Raw genomic sequence first — 24,524 nt, forward strand, 5'->3', positions numbered from 1 at the left:
CAAGGTCCTCTTGCCCTGCCTGCCTTGAAAGAAGAAATTGGAGCAGTCACAGAGGGAGAGGATCTGGAGTCCAAGTCTCTTTATTAACCGCCTGGCAGCCAGGCAGCAGCAGCAGTAGTGTTCCTGGCCGGCCAGCGCGGGCCTGGGGCAACAGCCCCTGTCTGGTCTGCCCAGGGCACTGCCAACTGAGACCGCTGCTCCTAGTCTCTGAAAAGACAGCAGCCTCAATGCTGCAGAGCCACCCTGTCCATGCCTTGCCACCCCAGCTCCAGGCAAGGAGAAGGGGCTGTTTCCCATGTACTTGGGGCCCAGCAAAGGCTCTTCACTGACGTTTCTCACCACAGCGGCCTTCTGGGGTCTCTGCTCCCCTCCTAAGACACGCACTTTCCCCAACTCTAGCAGAGCGGCCGTCGCTGATGGCTCTGGACTTCGGCGATGCTTGCGTCTGGCACCAGGTGGCGGCACAGAGCAGGGCTGTCGGAGCGGGCGGAGAGCTGGGCGCACAGAGTAGCGAGGCGGCAGGGCGTGCCACAGGGCTCGGAGGGCGGGTGGCCCTTATGGTAGAGAAACCAGAAGGTCTGGAACAGCTGCGTGTCGCCCCGCATGCGGTATACCAGGTCGTTCCAGGCGGCAGGCAGCGCATTGGGCAGCCCGTAGGTCTCTAGAGCCCTGTAGAGGAGATGCCAGTGCGGAGTGGCCCCGGGCTCATTAGCTTGGGTCAGGTTCAGGATGTAGGTCTCATGATCCAGGACCACGTGAGAGCTCCCGGGGTAGTTGCCGTCTATTAGGTAGACCCGGTAACCTACAAGGAGGGAGGGGCTGGCTGGGAACTCAGAGAGCAAAGGCAACAGAGGGGAGAGGCCTCATGTTCAGCCCCTTGCTGGCCTAGGCTCGAACCCGCCCCTTTAACACAGCACCTCCGCCCCCCCCCCCCCCCCGCCCCCTATTTCTTTTTTTTTTTTTTTTTTTTTTTTTTTTTTTTTTTAAATCTTTTCATGAAGCTTTGAAACAGACAATCTTTTTTTTTTTTTTTTAAATATATTTTATTGATTTTTTACAGAGAGGAAGAGAGAGGGATAGAGAGTTAGAAACATCGATGAGAGAGAAACATCGACCAGCTGCCTCCTGCACATCTCCTACTGGGGGTGTGCCCGCAACCAAGGTACATGCCCTTGACCGGAATCGAACCCGGGACCTTTCAGTCCGCAGGCCGACGCTCTATCCACTGAGCCAAACCGGTTTTGGCGCCCGCCCCCTATTTCAACAGCTGCCCTCTGCCTCACTCACCAGGATTCAGGCTGATGTAGGTGGTGGCACTGGGTGCCAGGAAAGCTACAGAGAGTGGCCGGCTCAGGGTCTCCTCGTCATAGAAGATTTCAAACTCATCCACGTGGGTGTGGCCAAAGAACTGACCAGCCAAGGTGTTCTCGTACCTAGCCAGGGACAGGAATCATATTCAGAAGGGTCTAGGGAGGAGGAGGAATGGATGCCTTCTAAGTACGTGGCCTCCCCACTGGGTTGGGGCAGCAGGAATGTTGAGAGGCTCAAAGGAATTTCAATCTTCACTCTTCATCCTCCCACCCCCACCTCCCTCTTACCTGGCTACAATTCGGTAATAATTCCAGCTCCAGCTTTTCAGGCAGTGCCCTGGGGGGATGTGGCCAATTATATGCACCTGTGGAGAGAGGTAAGGATGGTTATCGGGGAAGGAGGGGTTCAGACAGCCCAGGCCAGGGGAGTTGGTACTCATCTACACTGACGGGCATTTTTGGCCAGAGAGAGGGTGAGTGAACAAAAGGACTTCTAAGGATGACCTTGAGCAGCACCCCGAGAGAACGCTGTTGTTGGAAGCGTCTCTGCTCACAGATGCTCCAGCTCCAGACAGGAGTCTATTAAGAAGAGCCTGCTGCTCCCCTCGTTGGGCACCGATGCCATCATGCTCCCCACTCTCCCTCACCTTGTCTCCTCGATCCTCAGCAGCCTGAAGCTCTCCCACCAGCCACTGGAGCTGTCCAGCGGGATCTGTGGAGTTGATCAAGAGCCAGAAGTTCTCACGGGAACAAAAATTCATATTGAGAGAGATGAGGCGGAGGCCGGGGCTTGGGGAAAGGGCATAGAACCCCCCAATTCTGAAATAAAGTGAACACAAGGGGTCAACAGTCATTCATAACCCTGGTCCTGCATGCCCAGTCCTGTGCGAGACATTTGGACAGAGGGTGGAGGCATACAGACCATCAGCTCTACCCTCAAGAAGCTCACACTTTAGTTCAGTGGTTCTCAACCTGTGGGTCATGACCCCTTTGGGGGTCGAACGACCCTTATACAGGGGTCGCCTAAGACCATTGGAAAACACATATATAATTACATATTGTTTTTGTGATTAATCACTATGCTTTAATTATGTTCAATTTGTAACAATGAAAATACATCCTTCATATCAGATATTTACATTATGATTCATAACAGTAGCAAAATTACAGTTATGAAGTAGCAACAAAAATAATTTTATGGTTGGGGGTCACCACAACATGAAGAACTGTATTAAAGGGTCGCAGCATTAGGGAGGTTGAGAACCACTGCTCTAGCTGAAGACCAAAGAGCATGATGATAGGGCCTGAGTGACAGGAGAGTGGTTTAGAGAGCTAAGGAGTTCAGGGTAGAGAGAAAAGTGAGCTAGAATGGGAAGCAGAGGCCACTCAGGAAAGTTGACATGGGCCTGGGTAAGTTGGGGAAAGGTAGGATGTCAACAGGAGGGGAAGGCATTCTAGAGAGGGCCAACATGAGCAAAGCAGAGGCTAGAAGGAGAAGGTATGCTGCCAGCCCTGTGAGGAGGGTGGCGGGAGATAAGGGTGGGAAGGGAAGGAGGGGTCAGATTAGGGAGGCCCGAGAGGAGAGCAGAGGTCAGAGATAATGCCCGGGTTCCCTGCTCCCTTCACTTTCATCCACCTTCCTTTTCCACTCCCGTTTTCCCATGGGCCTCAAGTACCTGAGGGTGTGAAGGGCTTCAGCTGGCAGCCAGGGCTCCCATGCCTTGGCCATGGCCTCGTAGAGCCAGCGGGAGGATTGGTTGCCCTCTATGAAGGGGGGAGGGAAGCCATTGACGGGTGTGCTCTCGTGGTTGCCCACCGCAGGATACACAGGCACTGGCCCCAAGTACTTCTTCACAAGGGCTGTCACAGTGGTCAGGGCCTGCAGCTGGTCCTGACGAGACTGGTGCCAGACGTTATGGGCGGGGATGTCTCCCGTCCAGTACACCATATCAAAAGGGCCGGCGGGGCCCAGCCCGCTCAACAGGCTCTCCAGCGTCCGCAGGGGCAGGTCACACTTGCTGTACTCGCCCCAGTATCCAGCACCTGGGCGGGAGGGGGGTGGCGGGCCAGAACCCCGGCGGCAACACAGCGGGTCTTCACAGTCAGGGTCTGTGCCCTCCAGGTAGTCCCGATCCCAGTGCAGGTCCGTGAGGAAGAGGACTCGGCTGACAGGGGCACCTGGGGCCGGCGGTTTGGGAGGCTGGGGAGCCGGCTTCGGCACGGCTGGCAAAGAGATGTTCCAAGATGAGAAAATGTCCCAGTGCCCACAGGTGGAGCCCAGGAGCAGGCCACAGGCCTCAGATGGGCTCAGTACTGAGCGTCTCCACACCTCCACCATGTCATCCTCAAAGAGCTGAACGGCTGACTGGCACACGGCGGGGGGTGCGATCTTCAGCAGCTGGCACAGCTTGGTGGCCAGGGAGCCCACCCGGACCACATTATTCTCTTTCTGTGGCGGAAAGACCGAGTGGTGAGAGGTCAGACTCAGAACACAGGGGCCAGGCCGTCCCCTGGCTACCACCCTGTGGGCTTCCCTATCCAAACTGGGGTTGGACTGGACCGGTGCCACCATGCCGAAGAGATCTCAGCGCCTCCTCTGCCTCCCACAGATGCTGCCCCGTGACTCAGGCAGCACCAGGCCAGCACTCCTCTCCAGCTCCATTTCAGGCCTTTGTTTGCCCAGGCGGCTTTCTCAGGCACAGTTCTTCAGTGTGCCCTGAAGTTTGGGCCGGGCAGGCACAATGACAGACTGTCCAGGGTTTGGAGGCACACACAGGGGCAGGGCCCTGCTGATCTGGGGAGCCTCACAAAGCTTGCCTAACAACCAGTACTCATCATAACCCGATCAGGGTCAAGGCGGCCCCAGCTGGTCCTACACCCCTGGATACCTCTTCATTCAAGTCCCTTTTGAGTAGCTAGTGCCAGGCACACCCGGATGGGAGTCCCAGTCTCCGCCACGGCCAGTCATCTGCCCTTGGACAAGTGACTTCACCCCCCTGGAAATCTATCCATTTGTAAAACGGAGACAGCAGCAGCAATGAAACCAGCTCGCAGGCCTGCTTTAACCTGTACCAAAAGGCTAGCACAGCGCTCAGCGTATAATTTGCACGGTTCCCTTACTTCACAAGGTCACCGTGGAGGCAGGGCGGCGTACAGCCAGGGGTGTCCTTAAAGGAGAACAAATTCAGTGAAGGCTTGTGGAGGCCAGCCTTTCCCCGTGCGGGTGCTCTCGGGGCCCCGGGCCCGGGCGCTCTCCGGCCCGGCCTGCTTCCCCACAGCCCCCACAGCACTCACCTGCAGTCCGAAGTCGAGGATGGTGAACAGGCTTTTGCAGACCGGGCAGGTGAGGTTCCACCATCCAAAGGTGTTCCGGACCTGGGGCGCTAGGCCACTGAAACTGGCGAAATAGCCTTGGGCGGGGAGTGGGTGGGCCGCCGCCGGGGTCCAGAGAGCCAGGGAGGAGAAGAGGGCCAGCGCCAGCACCATCCCCAGGCCGGGGGCCCCGCAGGACCTGTCCGATCGCCGCTCCCCGCCGGACCTGGGGCGGCCCCGGCTGGGAGTTACTCCGTGGCGGGGCATTGCCGGCCGGGCAGGTCGCCTGTCCCGGCCCCGCCAGTCTAGGCCCTGGCTGGCCTCGCAGCCGTGGGGACAGCGCGAGGGTCCGCCAGTTCGCCCCGCTGCTGGCTGACAGCTCGGCGGCGAGCCGCAAAGCAGCTCCACCCCTTCCTCTTCCTCCGTCCCCATCAGCTGTTGGCGGCGGGGGCGGGGGACCTGGACGACGTCCCGGAGGCGGAGTGGGCCGGGCGCGTCCGGGACCCGCCCTTGACCCCGCCCCGGATTCCACCGGGGCCCTGGCTGCTAGGGTGGCAGGTGAAAGGCCCATCGGAGGTTCCTAGGTGCCACCTCTCTCCAAACCTGCGCTCAAATTCCTGGAATGGCTGACTGCCAGGCCCACCCGGCATTTAACTCGGGAAGGGGGGCTGGGGGCCAGCGGGGCTGGGCAGGGATCCTCCCACCGAGTGTGCTGCCCCGGCCGGGAGGGCGCCTCCCCTCAATTTCCCTCCCACCTTCTGGTCCTGGCACCAGCCCCCTGAGTCACCCTGACTGCGAGTCTTTGAGTCATATTTGATTCAGACTTCTGAAGGAAGGGACCTGGGCTCAGGTGGGGACACCCATACTTTAATTTTATGGATGAGGAAACGGAAGCTCGCGGATGGTGAATGACTAAGAAGGGGTAACATCACCAGGGCTGGGAACATGGACTAGAGCTTGGGTCTCCCACCGCCTGTAGCCATGATGGTAAAAGCCATCATTTATTGAGCTCTGTACATGTTTCCCGCACTGATCCAGACACTGTGATGACGAATCTTCCATTTTACCAACCCCCAGAAGCAGGTCTAATAATATCATTACCTCCACTTTACAGTGGGAAGTTTAGTGGCAGAACAGAGATGAAAACGTAAGCTGTTTCACGTCTGGAGTGCAGAGTCCTGCCGATTCTCTCCTTCGAGAATGTTTCTTCCAAGTGACTCTTCCTCACGTCTGTGGGCATTATCTCAGAGTAACTGTGCTATAATAAATATATTTGGCCTTTGTCTCCAGTTTCCAGCACAGAGCTCCCCACATCCTTTGAATTTCCTAAGTGATAGAAGTGTTTTTTGTTATTTATGTTATACTAATTAGATGATTTAGGGTGATGTTCCTACATAGAGAATGGAGCTTGTCACTAAAAAGAAAAAGTGAGTAGAGGGTGAGAAATTTCATTCCCATCCCCCAACCTTCACGGAAGGGAGTAGGGCTGGAGATTGAGCTCTCTAAAAACCTCTTTGAGCCCTGGCCAGTTTGGCTAAGTAGATAGAGAGTTGGCCCTGTGGACTGAAGGGTCTCTGGTTCGATTCTGGTCAAGGGCATGTACCTAGATTGCAGGCTCAATCCCCAGCCCTGCTCTGGGCACGGGCGGGAGGCAATCAATCGATGTGTCTCTCACATCCATGTTTCTTTCTGTCTCTCTCCTTCCCTTCTGTTCTCTAAAAATCAATGGGAAAATATCCTTGGGTGAGGATTAATAAAACAAACAAACAATCTCTTTGAGAGCCTCTGGCTGGTGCAGAGGGTGCTGGGAGAATGGCGCATCTGGAGAGAGCATGCAAGTTCCATGACATCCCCCTTCTATACCTTGCCCTAATCCATTTAGTTATTCTTGTGTAGTACCCTTTATAATAAACTGGAAAATGTAAGTAAGGTGTTTTCTGAGTTCTGTCCCAGCAAATTATCAAACCAAAATTTCTAGCTGGTTGGTCAGAAGCACAGGTGGTGTAACCGGAGACTTGTGACTGGCTTTGGAAAGGGGGCCTTGTGGAACTTAGCCCTTTAATTTGTGGGATCTCACACTAACTCCAGGTAGATAGTATCAGAATTTAATTGAATTATTTTACATCCAGTTGGTTTCAAAGAATTGGTTGGTGTCAGAGAAAACACCCCAGAATTGGCATCAGAAGTAGGATTTGCCAGACTGGTCCTGGCTCATAGAACACGTGGTTTGGGAAGAGAAAGGATGAAAGGGGAGAGGGTGAGGAACTTGATTCCTGGTGGCGACCTGGTAGGGAACAGCAGCTGTGCTGCAATTACTAAAGAATAAGGAATAGAGTGAAGAAATAAAAGGAAGTCGCTATAGCCAACCTGCCAAGTTGCTAAAATCAGGTAAGTTGAGGCAGGAGGAAATGATTCTATTCCTGTTCTAACTAGCCTGGGAACTAAAACCATTGAGCTTTCCAGTCCTGTGTCAGTGCCTGTATATACATCGAATTTCCAGGTAACCTGGTTACCCCATGAAGAACTAAGGAAAGAATGTTCATGTATCCAGACGACACCCGTGGATGGGATTTAAAAAAAAAGGATTCTAGGGAACGTAACCTCACAGCGTGATCTGGTCATAAATTCCTAACTGGACAAGTTATGGGTCATACCTATGCCCCAGGCATATAACTGTTTACTAAAATGTTTATTTTTGCCTTAAGCAAGCTCTGTCAATTGTTTCTATGCATGTAGGTTAACACACCTTTGAACTGAGCCATAACCACCCTCAAGAGAGCACATAATTTTGTTAACCGTCCTGTAATCCTGCTTTGCTTTCCCCTACCTCCAGGAAATCTTCCTTAGTTTCCCTACTTAATTTCAAATGCATGGGGAAAGCTGCAAAACTATTATTTTCTGAAGCATTTGAGATCTCGTTTCCTGGCATATGTTGGCTCAAATAAACTCATAAAAATTCTCTACCAGTTTGGGCATTTCTTACACCAACACATATCCATTATCCAGGCCACTGGTCAGCTAGAAGATTACCATCTCTGGACCAATCCAGAGGCTAAGAATGCAGGACTAATGCTTCTCAAGAATGTAGTTTTTACTAAAAGAACTCTCAGCTTTTTTTTTTTCTCTTTTGGAACACTCTGGGTATTGCCTAGTTGAGTTTCTGAAATGAATAAGACAAGAGCAAAATATATCATCTCTTCATTATTGCTATCTGTAATAGTGAAAATGAAAATAAGAGAGTGCTGGGTTGGACCTTGATGTTGGCTCAAGCATAGATTTTGGTTGAGCTTTGGCCACTAGCCTCCAAATCACCCCAAAGGGAAAAATTATTTGGTGACAACTGAGAGTACCGCTAAGACTCTAGTCACCAAGAGGTGGTCTGTGTAGAGAAAGGACAAAACCAAGAAATGACTAAAACCAGGGGGTATAATGTGAATGAGTTGTTTTATTTTGAAGATTAACATCATCAAATTTCCAAAGAACTTTACTAAAATGGGTTGTGAGGGTGAGTAATTTAGGGGCAATGTCTTTGCTTTTAAATGCTCCAGAGTGGAAGAGCAGGCTTGGGTTACTACAGGACCCACAGCTTGCTATGGAACAATCTTGCTGTCAGATTTGTTTACCCCAGACCATACGGAAACCCCTGTAAATGTCAAGTAGAACACCTCAGATGAAGCAGCTGATCTGTTTCGTATGGAAGCCAAGTGATGACTCAGGTCTTCACCTGCTGACTATGCCCATTACCCAGGTCATGGTGAGTGATGGCTCACTGGGCCCCTTTTCCATGGGCACCCCTTTGGCATTGTCCCCTCCATGTAACTTTACAGCTGCAAAATCAAGCAACAGTCGCCTATCGTAACCTACTAAACTGCAAATTAAATCCATAATTCCAGTCAGCTGAGAACTGAAGGGGAAAGGTCTCCCTCTTGTGGATATTTTTAGGGAATACTAGAGGGCTAAGAATCTTAAGAATTTTTTTCCGTAAAAAAAAAAAAAAAAAAAAAAAAAAAAAATCTTAAGGAAGCCCTGAAGAAACAGTATTTTCTAATAGGCAATTCTAATACAATGTATACAGAACCTGAATGGCAGGGGCAGAGGCTAAGGGGGTGGACTTTAGATTCAGGATCTAAAAAGTGCATGTCACTTTGTGGGATTCAGTTTCTTCCCGGGTGACATGGAGATAATAATAGTACATGTTGTGAGGCTTCAGTGAGGAAGAGTACTTAGGGCAACGTATGGTGCAGAGGAAGGCTTAGTAATTGATGCCCCACCTTTAAGGTGCATCTTTGAGATGTATTGACTGCCAGTAATTTAATGAAGTCCAGCTCCCAGCTTTTACTGACTCCCAGGCCCCATTCACCATGTTCATCGTCAGGGGAGACAGACTCCAGCTGCAATGAGGTGAAAGGCCAAAGGGAAGAATGTAGGAAACTTGGAAAAATCCTATTATTCCCCCTCAGTGGAATATGTAGGGAGCATTTATTTAACAGACACTTAGTTCCTTTTATTGCCAGGCAACCATACATTCATTCAACACACACACACACACACACACACACACACACACACACACACACCCCTCACTAAATTTATCCTCCCCAGAAAAGCCCTGTTGTCATCTATTGTTATTCATGCAGCCTTTGGAGGACCTCACTCTCTCCACCTAAACTTCTCCTCAAAAGATTAATGCACCGAAACCGGTTTGGCTCGGTGGATAGAGTGTCAGCCTGCGGACTGAAAGGTCCCAGGTTCGATTCCGGTCAAGGGCATGTGCCTTGGTTGCGGGCACATCCCCAGTAGGAGATGTGCAGGAGGCAGCTGGTCGATGTTTCTCTCTCATCGATGTTTCTGGCTCTCTATCCCTCTCCCTTCCTCTCTGTAAAAAATCAATAAAATATTTTTAAAAAAAGATTAATGCAATAAAACCAATTCTCTTCTGAAGGGATAGGGAGAAATTAGATGCATATTATATATAATTAATTTCTCTATATTGCTATACTAGTAATTGAGAATTCTATTCAATCTGATAAGAACTTCCAGGGGGAGGTGTGGGGAGTTGTGGGAGCAGAGAGGAGGCTGATCACCTGGAACGGAAGGCCTTCCTTGGTGCAGGTTCTGAGGAAGTGATTGGTGTCTACACTGAGGCCAGGAAGTGCATAGATGAGGAAAGACCAATGCCCCTGGCAGAGGGAACTGCTTGCACAGTCCTCTGGCAGGGAGGGCTGGGCAGGTTCAGGAACTGAGAGAGAAGACAGTAGGGCTGGAGCCCTGAGGAGGAATCAGGAGTTGAAGAGTGCTGAGAGCTGAGGCTGGAGAAACTGACAGGGCCACATTAAGGGGATTACATTAAAGTGTTTGTCTTAATCTTTAAAGGAATGGATGCATTTATTATTCATTTTATTCATTCATTCATTCATTCATTCAATCAGCCAGCCAGCCAGCCAGCCAGCCATTCCTGTGACAAACACTTTAGAAGTCTACTCTGCACCAAGTGTAGGAACCATGAACACAGAGCCCCACTAAGACACCAGTACCTCCCTCAGATCCTCCCTCATGGACCTGTGGGAAGAAACAGACATGAAAGCACAGACCTACCATAAAGGGCTTTTGAGATCATGCTTACTTGGTACTGTCGGGGTCAAAGGGGCCAAAGGAAAAGTGTTTGGCTCCTGCTGATTAGGGAGTAAGGGTTGGTGGGGCTGAGGAAACGTTTTCCAGCCTTGAGAAATAAGTTAGTATTTGCCTGGAGAACAAGATTGGGAAGAGGTTTCCCTTTATGTCTCAATGCTTTCGATGCACTAACCTTCTTTCAGAATTTATACAGCATGCTTCCAGCTTTTTCGGGGCCTTTGCACATGCTGTTCCTCCTACCTAAAGAGATCTTCCCTCTCTTTTTACTTAATTAACTTCTACTCATTCTTCAGTTCAACTGTGATTTCCTTGGGGATACTTTGATCGCTTTAACTCTTGTTCTTTTTCCTGCTCCTTCCCTTCCCTCCTCCTACTTTTCCCTTCAGCATATTTCTATTTACAGTTGTAATTTTACATTTATGTATGTGCATATTTGATTCATGACTGCCTTCCCCAATAGACTGTAAGCTTCATGGGGGCAGGGGGAATGTCTGGGTTTGCTCCCCAAAATATCCCCAGTATTTACCACAAAGCCTGGCAATGTCTCAATAAGAATGGTTGAATAAATTAGAAGTGAGATATAAGCAAAGTGTTGGCAGCAGCTGGAACAGTACCAGGTGTTAGTCCGGTGGGGTCAGGCAGGGCCTGGGTTCAGCAATCTCCATACTTGAGTTCTGGTTAGGAAAGAATTCAGAGCCAAGACTCAAGCGATGAGAGATTTTATTCATTTGGAAAAATCACAGAGGTAGGAAAAGTGATTCATAGAAGAAATGGGCTTAGGAAACAAGCTATAGAGGCCAAGGAAGGGCCCTTGGAGCTCAGAAGTGAGGAAGGTAAAGGCAATATGCCTGAGGGAAAGGGGAAGGGGAGGGTAAAGGGAAAGGCTCCAGCACGCTCTGGGGAGGGAGAGCGCTTTGGGTCCTCCATCCTAAGGGTCTTAAGGGTGGAATTTTTAGGGGATGTCTCAGGGGGAAAATCTTAATAGAATGCTCAGCAGCTTTCAGATCTGGGTCTCCACTGATTGATTGGTTGGCACCTGGGCAGAGGATCATTATTCAAAATGCAACTGGTCCTGAGGTAGTGTCCCTTGTCTAGTTTTGCTGCTTTTCTGGGCCTGGAGCTGAAATACAGCTGAGGCCTAGATGTTATCTCTAGGGAGGAAAGGTTAGGGGTGTCTAAACCCCATGATCAGCCATATGCTCGGGGAGGAAAGGTCACCCTGGGGATGAGGTCCCATTCTACAGTTGTTCTTTGCTAGTCACCTGGGGCTGTCCACCTGGTGACTTTCCAAACCTGGCCCATTGTCCTTGCTTTGCTCATGTCTGTTAAGTGCTTACCGCAAAAGGACCAATGGCAGACAACACTATGCAACAAGGAGAAATATTTAAAAGTTTAGATGAAGGGTGTTTTTGAGAGGAGATGCAGGGAGGTGGGGAGGCAGGACCAATCTTTTCTTTTTATTAAATTATTTTATTTTTATTGATTTCTGAGAGGAAAGGAGAGGGAGAGAGAGTAGAAACATCAATGATGAGAGAGAATAATGGATCAGCTGCCTCCTGCATGACCCCTACTGAGGATCAAGCCTGCAACCCTGGCATGTGCCCTTGACTGGAATCGAACCTGGGACCCTTCAGTCCACAGGCTGATGCTCTATCCACAGAACCAAACCAGCTAGGGCGGCAGGACCAATCTTAAAGAATTTAGTTACAACCTTGTGGAGAAAAAGGGGCCGCATGCTATCCTGACAAGCCCAGGGAAGACCTCTGTGGTGGCATTCAAACTCAAAGACCTATAATAACCACCAAAGATGGTCTGAAATTACAACTTTTAAATTAAAAGTAGTTTATGGTGGGCAGTCATGTTCTAGGTTAGAATTGTCTCTGACAAAGGTCAATCTTTACCTCAACTAAGCCTGTCTTATTATCTTTTGTATCTATAACATTTTTTTTTTTTTGAAAAAGGCATACCCAGGTTGGGAACCATAAATTCTCTCATTGTTTTATCATGTTAATTATTGACTGTTAGCTATCCTGTACCCACCTAAGTAAAAGATGTATGTATGTGTCTATCATTTTACTTTTCATCCAATCCCAGAGGTTTCCTCGCTTTGCCTTTTCCCACCTCTCTAACCTATCACCAACGGATTTCATGTAACTCACTTGCATCATCTCTTTTGATTGTAATGTATAAAATAAGGTGCAAAACTGCCATTCTCTGGAACATTATCTCAATTCATTGAGATTTTGCTTCCTGGCAATTGTTGACAGTTTGGCTTAAGTAAACTCACAAAAATTCTCTACAGGTTTGAATGTTTCTTACATTGACAATCTGACAACTGAATCATTAAAGAATTTTATTGGAGTTTTTCCTGCTAAGCTATGGCACTTCAGTGAGGATAGGCCAGGGAGATCAGCTGGTGAAAATGGTAATAAGTGCCAGGCTGGTGTGGCTCAGTGGTTGAGCATTAACCTATGAACCAGGAGGTCACAGTTCGATTCCCAGTCAGGGCACATGCCCGGGTTTAGGGCTAGATCCCCAGTGTGTCGTGTGCAGGAGGCAGCCAAACACATCTTCATTGATGTTTCTATCTCTCTCTCCCTCCCCCTTCCTCTCTGAAATCGATGTATATATATGTATATATATATATATATATTTTTTAAAGAAAATTATAATAGGTAAAAGTAGAGATGGTGAATTCTGAAAAGTGGGACTGAAGAGGGGCATTCAGCAGGGTGAATAGATAGAAGAGATATTAGAGAAGCAGCCTCAACACAACCAACTGGATGCTATTCTGCATGGAAAAAGGGGTTCTATGAAAAGTAACCTCATTGGGTGATGTGATCATACATTTCTAACTGGGCAGGTCATGATGGGCAGTCACACCCCAGGCATTACAAGTTCTTTAATAAAAGGTATATCTTTGCCTTAAGTAAGCCCTGTTCTTTGTTTCTATGCATCTCTAGGTTAGCACACCTGTGAAATAAGCCATAACCACTCGCAAGAGAGCACATAATCTTGTGGTAGACAGACAGACATGAGCAAAGCAAGGATGATGGTCCAGGTACAGAAGGTCACCAGGGTGGAAAGCCCTGGGTGCATAGCAAAGGATAATTCTAGGGTGGAGTCTCACCCTCAGGGTGACCATTCCTCCCCTAGCATATCTCTGGTCAGGAGGTTTGGAACCCCTGACCTTTCCTCCCTAGAGATAACATTTAGGCCTCAGCTGTATTTCAGCTCCAGGCCCAGAAAAGCAGCAAAACTAGATAAGGGACACCACCCCAGGACCAGCTGCATTGAATAATGACCTCCTGCCCTGGCTCAGACCAATCAATCAGGGGAGACCCAGATCTGAAAGCTGCTGAACATTCTATTAAGATCTTCCCTGCCTTAGCTGGGTTTGTTCGGTGGGTAGAGCATCAGCCTGCAGACTGAAGGGTCCCAGGTTTGATTCTGGTCAATGGCACATGCCTGGTTTGTGGGCTAGATCCCCAGTAAGGGGCATGCAAGAGGCAGTTGATCAATGATTCTCTCTCATCATTGATATTTCTAGGTCTCTTCCCTTACTCTCTGAAATCAACCTATAAACTAGTATATGAAAGCCTAAGCGACTGAACGACGGAACAACCAAATGACTGGTCGACCAGTGGGCTGGTCGCACTGACAACGCGAGGGCAGACGCTCAATGCAGGAGCTGCCCCCTGGTGGTCAGTGCACTCCTACAGCGGGAGTGCCGCTCAGCTGACCGACCCATCCCAGGTGGCAGCCACTCACTCCCTCAGTAGCCCTTTAGGTCCAATCTTGGGAGAATGGGCCAGGCACTGAGGGACCACAGCCTTGACACCGAAGTCAGCCTTGGGCACTGCAGCCGCTTCCCTCCCTAGATGCTCCACAAGGAAGAAAGGATATAAAGGTGACTGCCAGGTGGCTCCCAACTGGCGCAAATGTCAGTGGGAGGATCCGGATCCCGGGTCGGCAAGGGTATCCCACTGCCTGCCAGGAGGGCCAATCGTGTCCCCGTCCCACCCCCAGCCCCCGTGGGACAGGTGCCAGATGCAGGGCTTATGGCTGTGTGTGTCAGTGTGCTCCCACAGCTAACCTCCTAAGGTCCCTCCTTGCTGGCCGGCCCCGATCAGCCTGATTGCCAGCCAGGCTGAGGGGGCTCCATTTGTGCAGGAATTTGTGCACCGGGCCTCTAGTAAAAATATATTAAAAAAAAAATCTTCCCCAGGATGCTCAGCTGGTGTGGTTTAGTGGTTGAGCATAGACCTATGAACCCAGAGGTCACAGTTTGATTCCCAGTCGGGGCATATGCCCCAGTTGCAGGCTGGAGCCCCAGTGGGGGGCATGCAGGAGGCAGCTGATGAATGATTCTCTGTCATCATTGATGTTTCTATCTGCCCTTTCTCTTCCTCTCTGAAATCAATAAAAACACAGAAAAAAACATCTTCCCCTGGGTTCAGCAACCTCAGTACTTGAGTCTGGCTAGGAAAAATTCACAGCCAAGACTGCAACTATAAGAGAACATTTATTTGGAAAATCACAGAGGTAGAAGTAATTCGTAGGAGAGGTAAAGGGCCCTTGGAACTTGGGAGTGAGGACGCTAATGGTAATGTGTCTAGGGCAGTGATGTCGAACCTTTTGAGCTTGGCGTGTCAGCATTTTGAAAAACCCTAACTTAACTCTGGTGCCGTGTCACATATAGAAATTTTTTGATATTTGCAACCATAGTAAAACAAAGACTTATATTTTTGATATTTATTTTATACATTTAAATGCCATTTAACAAAGAAAAATCAACCAAAAAAATGAGTTCGAGTGTCACCTCTGACACGCGTGTCATAGGTTCGCCATCACTGGGTTAGGGGGAGGGTAAAGGGAAAGGCACACCCATGCTCCTGGGAGGGAGAGCGCTCTGGGTCCTCCATCCTAAAGGTTTTAAGGGTGGAATTTTTAGGGGAGGTCCCAGGGGAAGACCTAACACCTGGTGCTGTTCCTGCCTGCAACAATCTTCACAATCCTGTAATCCAGTGGTTCTCAACCTTGGCTGCACATTAGAATCACCTGGGAATCTTTTTAAAATCCTGATTTCTGGGCCTCATCCTCCGGAAATTCTGTTTTTTTTGTTACTAATGTTGTGGCCTCACCCCATAACAAAGAAATAGAATTTCTGGAGCAGGGGTCCTCAAACTTTTTTTTTTTTTTTTAAATATATTTTATTGATTTTTTACAGAGAGGAAGGGAGAGAGAGATAGAGAGTTAGAAACATCGATGAGAGAGAAACATCGACCAGCTGCCTCCTGCACATCTTCCACCGGGGATGTGCCCACAACCCAGGTACATGCCCTTGACTGGAATCGAACCTGGGACCTTTCAGTCCGCAGGCCGACGCTCTATCCACTGAGCCAAACCGGTTTTGGCATCAAACTTTTTAAACAGGAGGCCAGTTCACTGGAGGGCTGGACTACAGTTTAAAAAAAAAAACTATGAACAAATTCCTATGCACACTGCACATATCTTATTTTGAAGTAAAAAAACAAAACGGGAACAAATATTTGTATTTGCATGTGGCCCGAGGGCCGTAGTTTGAGGATCCCTGTAATCTGGAGGATGAGGCCCAGAAATCAGGATTTTAAAAAAATTCCCAGGTGCCCTGACCGGTTTGGCTCTGGGGTTGGAGCATCGGCCTGCGGACTGAAGGGTCCCGGATTCGATTCTGGCCAAGGGCATGTGCCTTGCTTGCGGGCACATCCCCAGTAGGAGGTGTGCAAGAGGCAGCTGATCGATGTTTCTCTCTCATCAATGTTTCTAACACTCTGTCCCTCTCTCTTCCTCTCTGTAAAAAATCAATAAAATATATTAAAAAAAAAAAGATTCCCAGGTGATTCTAATGTGCAGCCAAGGTTGAGAACCACTGCTGTAATCCAATCTCCACTTTGCTCTCTCCCACCTCTTTGTAATCTTCCTTAATTTCTAATGCATAAAAGAAGCTGCCAAACTGTTACTCTTCGGAGATCTTTGCTTCCTGGCATTTGTTGTCAGTTTGGCTCAAATAAACTCATAAAAATTCTCTCCAGGTTTGGACTTTTCTTACCTTGACACTACTGGGAGAGAGCTACTGATGCCTTCCAAGTAGCCATCTTATCTCTGTAAGTAAACAAGTGAGAAAAGCAAATACTTGAATTAAAGACAGGAGGGTTTCTGGTTTAGGGGATAAGCAGATGGAGCACGTGTGTGAGTTTTGGATTGGGATAAGAGAAGGGTTATAGCTTCTTCTGAGGTTGAAGGTATTTTTTAAAATATTTTTATTTATTTATTTTGAAACTAGTGTACTGTACTGTTGTCTATGTAAGAAAGAGATAAGGAAGATTACATGAAGGGAGAAAGCAAGGTGGGCGTTGGATTACAGGATAGTTAAGATTCCTGAGGGTGGTTATGGCTTTGGGGAGTGGGAGGGTGAGGGGGTGGTATGACTTCTGGCATTTCAAAGGTGTGTTAACCAGATGCACAAGAACAATGGCCAGGCCTGTCTTAAAAACCTTTCACTAAAGAAGTTACCGGCCTGGGGCATAACTACCCACCATGACCTGCCCAGTTAGGTATTTATGATATATGACAGCACCACATTTCCACCCACACTTCAGACTCATGTAGGGGGAGGAGGAAGAGGACAGAACATGAGAGGATTTCAAAGTCCCCATGATCTTTGTCAGGAAGGAATTGAGGTCACGAAGGCCTTGGTTTGCGCTGTCCCCTCCCCACATCTGCCTAATTTCTTGTCCTTCAAGTTTCAGTTTAGCCTCTTCAAACCTGGGGGATTTCCCCACACTCTACCCACAACACACCCTTCAGGAGACAATTGCTCAATGTTTTCCCCACTACACCAAGAGTGATGGGGGCGGAGATGTTCAGTTGCACCATTTATCCTCACTCGATGGCATGATGTCTGGGGCCTAGTAAAAGCCCACTGCCTGTTGGGAGAGAAAGGAGTGAGGCTGAGGTAGGGGTCTGGAGGAGAACTTGACAGTAGAGATGAGGGGAAGGGGAAGAATATAAGGAGAAACAGCCAACATTATTGACAAATAAGACTGGGAATCCAGCTGTTAGAAACAGAAACAAAAAAATCTCAAACCTGAGAAAAGGTGAACTCATATGCTATTGCACTGATAATAAACAACCCTGATAGACTAAGGGGAAAGAATTTTGTTGTTTGAGCTGAGTAACAGCCCCTTGTGGAAAGTTAGGCTTTAACCCTCTCAGCTTACCATTAGTCTTGTAGTGAGGAGCCCAATGGCCTTGAACCAGCCATATTTTTCTTGAATCTCATTTAACAGTTTTATCTACATACCCCCTTTTCCTCTCCCAGTAAAGCCTACTTCCCTCAAATACATTTTTTCAACTGGGCTTCTTGTAAGCTTAGCTCCCTTGAGGGAAAGTTTGAAACAAACTTTAACTCCTGCTTGAAATCTGTTTGTCTGGCAAGTTGCTTTAAGAAAGTCATTACTGCCCTAACTGGTTTGGCTCAGTGGATAGATCGTTGACCTGCAGACTGAGGGATCCCAGGTTCAATTCCGGTCAAGGGCATGTACCTTGGTTGCGGGCACATCCCCAGTAGGGGGTGTGCAGGAGGCAGCTGGTCGATGTTTCTCTCTCATCCATGTTTCTGACTCTCTATCCCTCTCCCTTCCTCTCTGTAAAAAAAATCAATAAAATATATTTTAAAAAAAGAAAGGCATTAATTTGCTTTGTGTAATACCACCCACACTTGTTTGTTATACTGGTGTAACAAAGCAATCTTGGAGACTGAAGAGAGAATAGGAAAGCTTTCAATTTTTTTAATGCCCAGTTTTCTTAAAACTGAAAAATAATATATGCACATGTTAAATTTCTTTTTTTCCCCAGAGAATGCTTCCTACCCCCAAATCCTGGGCCTTTTTCTTTGGAGAGAACCATGACTCCTTTGTGTGTTTTTAGAATGCTTCTACCATAATAAGAGTAAGTGTGTGTGTGTGTGTGTGTGTGTGTGTGTGTGTATGTGTGTGTGTGTGTAACAGAATTGTGAGTGACACTTTTTAAAACATATATTTTTGTTGATTTCAGAGAGGGAGAGGGAGAGAGAGATAGAAATATCAATGATGAGAGAGAATAATTTATTAGCTGCCTCCTGCACGCCCCTACTAGGGATTGATCCCGAAACCCAGGCATGTGCCCTGACCGGGAATCGAGCTGTGATCTCCTGGTTCATAGGTTGACGCTCCACCACTGAGCCAAGCCGGCTGGGCAGGACTTCTGATATCTCAATATTTTGATCAAAGCTCTAATCTTAGACAGTACACATACCCAACGGATTTCTTAAAATTTGATGGAACAAGTCCTTTGACCCTCACCCTAACATCCACCTTCAATGCATATAAATGAAGTCTAAAAAGTCTATGAAAGTTAAAGCACAGGGGCAAGTGCTATGGTTTTCTAAGTACGTGTGTGATGGGGGGATGGTGCCAAGAAAACCACTCAGTGATTGGAAATATGGTTTCTTTCTGTGGAGAAAGGCTTGGGGAGTTGCAGAAACATACCCAATGCAATCCCAATGCAGTTACTGGAGCAGAGGGTGATGAGAGAGTTCTTGGAAGAGCTTGACATGTGACAGTCTGCTGCCTATTTTCCATCTGCATAATTTCAAGTGGGGAGGTGGCTGGAGCAGCCCTCAGTGTTAGAGCAAGGAGAGAAGGCAGCAGTGGCATAGTCTGCATGCCAATAGCTTGATGTGACAAAGTCAGATGGGTGCTGCAGAAGAGAGCTGAACATGAAGGAGCCTTGTCCATGGGGGCACTTGGTACTGACAACAAGAAACTGTAGAATACGCATCAGTGGAGAGGAACTGAGGAGGTGGGGTCTCAGGAGATCAGCAGGAGGATGCGTACCTCTTTCTGCCCATTTCTTTCTCCATCTCCCAGCTCAGAAAACTGTACAGGGTTGAGATCCCTCCTGGGCCTCTGAAATCCACAAATGTCCCCAGGAGAGAGCCAAATTCCAACACCTCTATACAGAGGGTGTCAATTGCTCGGTTACAACAGGCTCCTGTTACACATAGAAACTCACATTCAAACACTTGGTGGGGACTCTGGAGGAGCCAGTTGTAGGGTGAAGGAGGTAGAAAAAAAAAATGAAAGAGCTGTCCATGTTTGTTTTCATTATTACAAGTTTCAAAACCACAGAACTGGCCTGAGCTGGAAGTGCAAAGTGGGTAGGGGAAATTTGGAATTGGAAATGTTTTATACTTTGATTTAGGCAAGACTGAATTATTTTAATACTTAGAAAGGAGTTTAGTTTTAATTACCAATGTGTGACTTTTTCCATCTGTAAGTGACCAAAATCTGTGGGATCTGCTTGAGACGTCATGGGAGGGGTGGTGTGAAAAGAGCATTCAACACAGAACGTGTGAAGGCTGTGGTTGGAAAGAAAGCTGAGACCTGTTACTATTGCACTGAACTCAGTTCATTCTGAACTCAGTGCAATAGTAACCATTACATGTGTATTGATTGGCAATAACAGAAAAGACACTAAGGAAAATGGCACCTTGTTTTTTTCACTTAGCAAAGTGTCTTTTCATATCAAATTGGAGAAAGCTAACTTCTGGGTAGTTCCAAGAGCCATTTAATCACAGGGCTCCCAGAGTCAGATGAGGATCTGGGTACACCAGCCTCATGGGGTCCTCAGTGGGGCCTGGCAATTTTTCTGTTTTTCTCTAGTCAGCTTGCTCTACCCTTTTCTACAATAACTCTCCCATATCTTTGCAAATCTTCTCATATCTCTGAGTCCTCTGTCCCCACACCACACCACCCAGTCCCCTTTAAGGATTTTCCTTCTATTTCACAGATAATTCAGGATCCACTAGACCAGTGATTCTCAACCTTCCTAATGCCACGACCCTTTAATACAGTTCCTCATGTTGTGGTGACCTCCAACCATAAAATTATTTTCGTTGCTACTTCATAACTGTAATTTTGCTACTGTTATGAATCATAATGTAAATATCTGATATGCAGGATGTATTTTCATTGTTACAAATTGAACATAATTAAAGCGTAGTGCTTAATCACAAAAACAATATGTAATTATATATGTGTTTTCCGATGGTCTTAGGCGACCCCTGTGAAAGGGTCATTCGACCCCCACAGGCTGAGAACCGCTGCATTAGACAGAAACATCCTTGTCTTTGTTATAATAAATTAACAGCCTACTTGCTTCTGTGACTATCCTGAGCACTTATTCCTGAACTCTGACATAACTAACTTGTAATACACTGGCATTTTGCCTTGATTGGGGGAAAAGGGGTTCCATCTTAACCAAAGCAGCTAATTTTAGCCTCTTATCACCTAAAAGTATAAGCAAGTCTCCTAACATAAGGAAATGTGGAGGAGGAACAAACTTTCCTCTACCCTCAAGGTTCTTCTGGCTGGTCTAATAATCAAACAGTCATAAAACAGATTAGCGAGGGAAAATAACCAAATTTAATACATACATATGTATGAGAACCCCACATATGTGAGAGTCAGAGACCCTACATGCAGGAGAGGTTCAGAGACAAAAGGGGGATTGAGGAATATAAGACATCATGAGCTAGGGATGAGGTAATGCACCCTGGGGGCTTCTAAGGGTCATTGCAAGATGATAAGAAGAACAGATGGCCCGGCCAGTGTTGCTCAGTGGTTGAGTGTCGACCCATGAACCAGGAGGTCACAATTCCATTTATTGTCAGGGCACATGCCGAGTTGTGGGCTTGATCCCTAGTGTGGGGCATGCAGGAGGCAGCCAGTCAATGATTCTCTCTCATTGATATATCTATCTCTTCCTTCCTCTCTCTGAAATCAATAAGAACCTTTTTTTTTTAAATTAAAAGAACAGGTGTTTAGTAAATAAAAGTTTGCCCTTCCATATTGTTTACCTCTGATAATCTCTTATGGGCAAGGCCTCTAATTAAAATACATCAAGGCAATTAAGGGGGTGGAGAGGCCAGACATTTCTCCTGAGCTTGTGGCTAAAGTGGCCTTTAGCTCAGAACAATCCACATACCACAGAAGCACTTCTTGGGGTGACTCTTTCTGGACCCCCAGACATAGTCCATAACTGGGTCTTTTGCCTGCCTGGCTCAGGATCATACTTTTTGGTATTTCTCTCGTCTTTTATGTCTTCCTTGAATCTAAGTCAAGAAGAAAGTACATTACTTTTTTGCAATAGTTTTCTTACTTTTTCTTTCTCTTGAAAAGTACCTTTTTTCTATTCCTAACTTGTGACATTGTCTGAGATGTTACCAGTAGTCAATGATAGACTTTCTTTTCCCTTTTCCCTGCTACAGAACCCCAGCCCAAAGCAGGCTTCCTGCTTTAACTTCTCTGCTTTAACTTTCATGAGTTAAAGCAGACATGAACCCATGAACCACTCAAAGATACTTGAAAGTCACTGGGGCTGAGGCCTGTAGGCCTGGCCTTACTCCTGAGCTGGCTGCTTTCCAAGGCCTGGCAGCCGTGTGGTGTGGGCAGGGCAGGTGACATAAAACTTGCCAGGCTTGTCCTAGCTTTTCTGTTGAAATCAAATTTGTTCCTCCCACCAGTTCTTTGGATGCAAAATGGTCCAGTTCTTATTTTATATTTTGTTTGTTTTATGTGTGTTGTTTTCTCAAGTTCTAATTTTTATTCACCATGGTCATAGATTGAATTCACCCAGTCTGGAGTGTGTGTGGGAGGGGTTACAAAATCAGATTCTGTGGGCTGTGGTATCTTAGCAGCTAAGAATGGGGGAAGGAAGCCTGGAAGGACCAGAAAATTTAGTCAGATCATCATGAATGACCCTGAGACAGGTATGAGTATTATCTCTACTTCTCGGGAAACAGGCTTAGGGAGACTAAAAGGCTTGGCCAAAGTCACACAGCCAGTGAGTGATGGAATCAAGGCTTGGGATTTGCTTTCGGATTGTCCAAACCCCAGCCATGCTCTCAGGGATCTCAGTGCATTGCCTCTCTGTCCACATTTCACTGTGAAAATCTTGCCAGTCACACAGGCCTCGGAGATGTTAAGATATCAAGACGCCATGTAAACCTTTCAGACGGTGTGCCTCTCATTATTGGACATTATTCCAAAGGCGGGAAATGTGTGTGACACTACCAATAACAGAACGAGAATTTTCAAACAAATAAACAGAAAGGTTTTTTCTCTACTCCTTGCCTGGGTAAGAAGACAGCTGAAGATGTAAGAAATGACTAGGGAAGTGGTCTGATTCCTTAGCTTAAGGATGGGCTTTGGTTTCTGTCCCTGCATGCACAGTGCCCTGTCACTGTAATATGAAGACATAAATGAGGAGCGTGGATGGGAAGCTGGTGATCTGAGGAAAGTTCATTGGTACAAAAGCCAATTGATTAGGGAAACAGTAATACTTTGAAGCAGGACAATTTTGAATTTACTCTGTTTCCATACTTGTATATTAGTCAGGATGAGTAACACTAGCCGCTTTAAGAAACAATCTTAGAATATCAGTGACTGAACATGGTATGGGTTTATTTTGGGCTGTCATTATCCAGTGTGGGTGTGTGGTGAGAGAGAAGTGAGCGGGACCCGGGTAGATAGAGGTCAGAGGTTTTATCATAGTATCATAGTCAACTCATGACTCCTGAAGTTGCTTTGGATGTTGAAATTCAGGTGGGGGTATGTGTGTGTGTGGGGGGGGTAGTGGGAAGGAATGTGGGTGGGGGAAAGAGAGAGAGAGAGAGAGAGAGAGAGAGAGAGAGATGATTATGCAGACGAACCCAGGCTTAGAAGCAATTTTTATGCACCAGGCCTGAGACTGGTGTCCATTGTGTCTGCCCAGATTCCCTTGGCAGGAAGTGGGGCAAGGATGCCTGGAAAATCTAGTTTAGCTGTGGGCCAAGATAGGAGAAGAGGGATCTTGGCGAGCACTGTAATTCAATGTGTGACTCTTTAGTGCCAGGTGTAATTAAACTGATTTTAATGTTTCATCTCTGCATTTTCCTATCTACACAGTGTCTGACCTGCAGAAGCTCAGAGAATGTGCTGAAATTTTGAATGACGTAAGTGCTAGATAAGAACTCCAGCTTTCTAATTTTCACATTGGTGTTCCTTTAACCTGACCCAGATTGTAGAAAAAGGTCACTGTGTTCAGGTCACTCTAGGCTGAGGTGCTCAAGAAAGGCTTCTGGGGAGAGCAGTGCCTGAGCTGGGCCCTGTAGGATTTGGATACACCAAGCAGAGGGCAGCACGCTCCAAGCAAGTTTGGAAACAGATTTCAGACAGGGTGCCTCTCAAAGAGCATATTCATTTACTACAATTTATATTCTTTTATAACTAAAATAATTTTTTTAAAAAGGTAACATATTTACATGGCTCAAAAGGTACAAAACGATATATAGAATGAAAAAAAAATCTCAGTGGATACAGCGCCAACCCCTGAACTAAAGGGTCCTGGGTTCGATTCCAGTCAAGGGCATGTACCTTGGTTGCAGGCTCAATCCCTGGCCCTAGTTGCTCACGCGTGTGGAAGTCAACCAGTCGATGTGTCTCTCTCACATCAATGTTTCTTTCTCTCTTCGTCTCTCTCCTTCTCATCTACTCTCTCTAAAAATCAATGGAAAAATATCCTTGGGTGAGGATTAACAACAAAATTTCTTTTCCAACTTTATTCCCTCCACCCCCCCCTCCCACCAAGTTCCCCTTCCCAGAGGCAAACATTACCTGTTTCTTTGGTATCTTTCCAGAGATCTTCTTTTCATATATAAATGAATACTTGGGCCCAGCCTGTGTTGCTCAGTGGTTGAGCTCTGACCTATGAACTAGGAGGTCATGGTTCAGTTCCCTGTCAAGGCAAATGCCTCGGTTGCTGGCTTGATCTCCAGTGTGGGGCATGCAAGAGGCAGCTGATCAATGATTCTTTCTCACCCTAGCTGGTTTAGCTCTGTAGATAGAGCATCAGTCTGTAGACTGAAGGGTCCCGGGTTTGATTCCAGTCAAGGGCATATGCCCGGGTTGCGGGATCTATCCCCAGTAGGGGGCGTGCAAGAGGCAGCCAATCAATGATTCTCTCTCATCATTGATGTTTCTATCCCTCTCTCCCTCTCCCTTCCTCTCTGAAATCAATAAAGATATATTTAAAAAATTAATAGAATAAATAAATACGTGGGCCCTGGCCAGGTAGGTAGCTCAGTTGGTTGGAGCATTATCCTGCTATGCCTAGATTTCAGATTCGATCTCCAGTCAGGGCACATAC

At 47.3% G+C, this 24,524-nt stretch overlaps 1 protein-coding gene across 1 annotated transcript; it reads right to left on the reverse strand.

The window, feature by feature from the left end:
- Positions 1-62: 62 nt before the first annotated feature.
- Positions 63-5,053, reverse strand: SMPD1 (sphingomyelin phosphodiesterase 1). Its single transcript, XM_070425430.1, has 6 exons — positions 4,605-5,053; positions 2,987-3,759; positions 1,958-2,129; positions 1,599-1,675; positions 1,288-1,433; positions 63-802 (listed from the first exon to the last, which is right to left on the reverse strand). The coding sequence occupies exons 1-6, from the start codon at positions 4,887-4,889 to the stop codon at positions 396-398; spliced, it is 1,860 nt and encodes a 619-aa protein (XP_070281531.1). The 5' UTR covers positions 4,890-5,053; the 3' UTR covers positions 63-395.
- Between the last annotated feature and the right edge of the window lie 19,471 nt (positions 5,054-24,524).

Source organism: Myotis yumanensis, unplaced genomic scaffold (genome assembly GCF_028538775.1).
Source record: "Myotis yumanensis isolate MYYU_CA2020_CCGP unplaced genomic scaffold, mMyoYum1.0.hap1 SCAF_10, whole genome shotgun sequence".
Taxonomy (NCBI): Eukaryota; Metazoa; Chordata; class Mammalia; order Chiroptera; family Vespertilionidae; genus Myotis; species Myotis yumanensis.